At 47.1% G+C, this 3,917-nt stretch overlaps 1 protein-coding gene across 1 annotated transcript; it reads left to right on the forward strand.

Moving 5' to 3' along the window:
- Nucleotides 1-1,936: 1,936 nt before the first annotated feature.
- Nucleotides 1,937-3,658, forward strand: htr1d (5-hydroxytryptamine (serotonin) receptor 1D, G protein-coupled). The gene has a single exon (XM_029730686.1). It carries the CDS (start codon nt 1,937-1,939, stop codon nt 3,095-3,097), a length of 1,161 nt encoding a protein of 386 aa, XP_029586546.1. The 3' UTR covers nt 3,098-3,658.
- The last annotated feature ends 259 nt before the right edge of the window (nt 3,659-3,917 follow it).

Genomic DNA, 3,917 nt, shown 5'->3' on the forward strand with positions numbered 1-3,917 from the left:
GCATTGCATTACGTTTCACGAATAAATAATAATGTGGAACTACAAACACGCTGTGTTTTGGTCCGATCCTTCAGACAGCCATGACATAAATGTCCAAATTATATCCAGATGTAAACAAATTCTATATTTTTCCCCCAGGGATTATAACAGCAGGGGGACTTTGTGTCCTGCTGAGTGCTTTCTCCTTCTGGGGTTCCCTCATTCAAAGCAAAGATTGTTGAGGGAGTGAGGAGTCTTAATAGCTTTTTTCTGTCATGTGTGGTTCCCTCAGCCAATGTCTTGCCAAATAGATCCTCATTACAGAGAATAATGGATTAATCTTGTGGCTTTATGTGTGCCAATAATTACGTTTTGCAATGTAAGGTACTGCGGGCAGGTGTACTGAGAGTAGTCAGATATTTGCTGCTCCTCCCCCTCAATAACTTATTTTCTTATAACTGGCAGTTGTGGACTTGGCTGGCACATTACCATTACATTAGGTACGGTGCCTGTGATGCCACAGTATTGAGCAGAGTGTTCATCGTTGTGCCGTAGGCGGTATACTACTGTATAGGTGTAGTGCGTTCCATGTTTCCTATCATGTATACCATAACCTGTCCCCAGCCTGTGCCTGTAAGAGCAATCAGTGGTTCTTTTGAAACAATAATCAGAAAGGTGCTACAGGTCCATAAATGTGCAATTTATTATGATATAGGCATATACAAGATGCCCTTCACATTACAGCCCCACTCCTAAGATTGTATTATCACTCTTGCATGGATGCAATGGCTGAAAATGAGGGTATAGGGATGTAGGTGGTAGAAATATGTCTCATAGCATGAGATTGCAGCGATGTCGAGGTCACGTATTGTTAATTCTTACGTGTATCACTGCATGTAGGATACTTTACATAGGTGGGATTGTTGACGGTTTGAAATGGTGAGTCGTATGTATTTCTAATGCACACAATTTCTGTCTCTCTTTCCATTTCTTAGGTTGTCATGCTGTAATAGAAGCCTGGAATAAGCTGTGCAGTACTATTCCCCTCTGGACCTCAAACCTGAATGCTTAACTGACCAACAAAGCTTTGACAGGAAAAAAGTTAACACACACCGGAAATCAATACAGCACATGCTGTGCTTTGTCTCACTGGGAGTCTAAAAACGCCTTGGCCTTTATCGCATTGAGTTGCGAATTTCTAAGGCAGAGACAAAAACATATGGCATGAAGAAGTGATATTGACTTGTTGTCCATGACTGGACCGGTTGAAAAGGACTCCCCACCTGATGTGGATCATGTTAACATTCTAGCTCACTCTCAACATCAACACGACTGGACCGCCCAGGCTTTGACTCTGAAACCAAATGAAATAACCCCTGGTTCAGCTTTAAACTAGTACAGAGCGAGCCAACCCTGTGTATTACTATAATCTCTGAGTGTGGACTCACTAAGGGTTATTGAAGAGAATGAGACCATGAAAGCAGCAGTTGATAGGGAGTCGTGGTCTGGGGTGTTGTGCTCGGCCTGGCTGGAGTGGAGATAAGAGCTTGGGCGAGTGAGAAAGCAGAGGTTTGATGAGACCAGAGCAGAATACAAATCAGCGTCTGCCGTCCCTCCGCCGGACTTCAGCGTCAAACCAATATTAGTGTGTCTACTGAAATAATAACACCAACAGTTGTGCATTGAAAGGTACGAGTATAACCGAAATCTCTAATATGAAACTAAATAGCAGTCATCACTTTTGAGATGATCAAAACAGAGCTAAACAAATAACCCAGTGTGTCTTCAAAACTGAAATAAGGGATAAAGGATCCATCACGTCCCATGGATACGTGTGACATCCATCGATGCAGCCCTCTTTACCATGCGGAGAAGACAAAGTGAAGCGTAGGCTCTGATCGATTGAGGTGATGTGGCTCATCTAGACCTGGAACAAAGGGTTACAGGGGACGACGAGATGGATCAGGATAATAGTTCCGTTGATTCAATCTTCACCAATGCCACAGAGAGCCCTAAACATTCAGAGGCACACTGGGACGAGGCCATTCTCCTAGGCCTGCAGATCTTCCTGTCGGCCATCCTGGCCATCATCACCCTGGCCACCGTACTGTCCAACGCCTTTGTTATCGCCACCATCTTTCTGACCCGGAAGCTGCACACGCCAGCCAATTTTCTGATCGGCTCGCTGGCCGTGACAGACCTGCTGGTGTCCATCCTGGTCATGCCTATCAGCATCGTGTACACGGTGAGTAAGACCTGGTCCCTGGGGCAGATCGTCTGCGACATCTGGCTGTCATCAGACATCACCTTTTGCACCGCCTCCATCCTGCACCTGTGTGTCATCGCGCTGGACCGCTACTGGGCCATCACTGATGCCCTGGAGTACTCCAAGCGCCGGACGATGCGTCGAGCGGGCCTGATGATAGCGGTAGTGTGGGTGATCTCCATCTCTATCTCCATACCGCCGCTCTTCTGGAGGCAGGCCAAGGCCAACGAGGAAGTGATGGAGTGCCTGGTAAACACGGACCAGATCTCCTACACGCTCTACTCCACCTTTGGGGCCTTCTACGTGCCCACCGTGCTGCTGATCATCCTCTATGGCCGGATCTATGTGGCCGCCCGCTCGCGCATCTTCAAGACTCCAGTGTCGTCCGGCAAGCGTTTCACCACTGCCCATCTCATCCAGACGTCAGCCGGCTCCTCCCTCTGCTCCATCAACTCTTCCGCCTCCAACCAGGAGAGCCACCTGCAACCCGGAGGGGGAACCAGCGGAGGTGGAGGAGGAGCCAGAGGTGGGTCGCCTCTCTTCAATAGTGTGAAGGTGAAGCTGGCAGACAGCGTGCTGGAGAGGAAGCGCCTGTGTGCCGCCCGGGAGAAGAAGGCCACCAAGACGCTGGGCATCATCCTGGGAGCCTTCATCGTGTGCTGGCTGCCTTTCTTTGTGGGTACCCTGGTACTGGCCATCTGCAAAGAATGCTGGTTCCACCCAGTGCTCTTCGACGTGTTCACCTGGCTTGGCTACCTGAACTCGCTCATCAATCCCGTCATCTACACCGCCTTCAATGACGAGTTCAAACTGGCCTTCCACAAACTCATCAAGTTCAAGAGATGCTACTGAGGGAATGTGAGGATTGAACATTCAAATTTAAATCCATAAGCTATTCTCTCGCCTTACTCAGTAAATACCGGTATGATAATGAAACACTGTACTGTTTCATTAGTTCATGTTGTAAACACACATGCTCATTGTGTTTGGTCTCTGTACATTTTTCTGTACATTGGAACTTCATTGACCGGCTTATGAGGTGCCACAGCTCTTTCAGATATTTCCTTAATACAGATGTATGCATGCATTTCTAAAAGAAGAGAGTAAAACATATTCAGACTTCAAAAGTCATCATAAATGAGGGTTTGGGTTGGGACCCCAAAAGAACAGACTTATCATAGATTGAGACAAATGAATAAGACTACGCAGTATGAGACTGGGATCTCCTTTGGATGGTAGACATGAGGGGATTGATCCATGGATTATAACTGAGAAGCGGATTATAAACCCCCATCGTACTGGAAAAGCCATAGCATGTTGTCACAGAAATGTTACATTACAGAGGCTCATCATCCATAACACGTCTGTGGTACAGTACAATAGAGAAATATATAAAAATGAAGTCTTACGCTCTCTATGTGTATGCGTTTGTTTCTGTGTGGAAGCGGTGTCACTTTGCTCTAGCTGTGAGGGTGTGTGTGTGTGTAGGGGGGGGGGGGTGTTCTGTATTGTGTGTGTCAAGAACTGCAACGCTGCTGGGTTTTTCACGCTCAACAGTTTCCTGTGTGTAACAAGAATAGTCCACCACCCAAAGGACATCCAGACAACTTGACACAACTGTGGGAAACATTGGAGTCAACATGTGCCAGCATTCCTGTGGAATGCCTTGTAG

Source organism: Salmo trutta, chromosome 33 (assembly GCF_901001165.1).
Source record: "Salmo trutta chromosome 33, fSalTru1.1, whole genome shotgun sequence".
NCBI lineage: Eukaryota > Metazoa > Chordata > Actinopteri > Salmoniformes > Salmonidae > Salmo > Salmo trutta.

What these genes read in the sequence shown, in the direction of transcription:
- htr1d (XM_029730686.1), top strand. Translation starts at nt 1,937, where the DNA reads ATGGATCAGGATAATAGTTCCGTTGATTCAATCTTCACCAATGCCACA.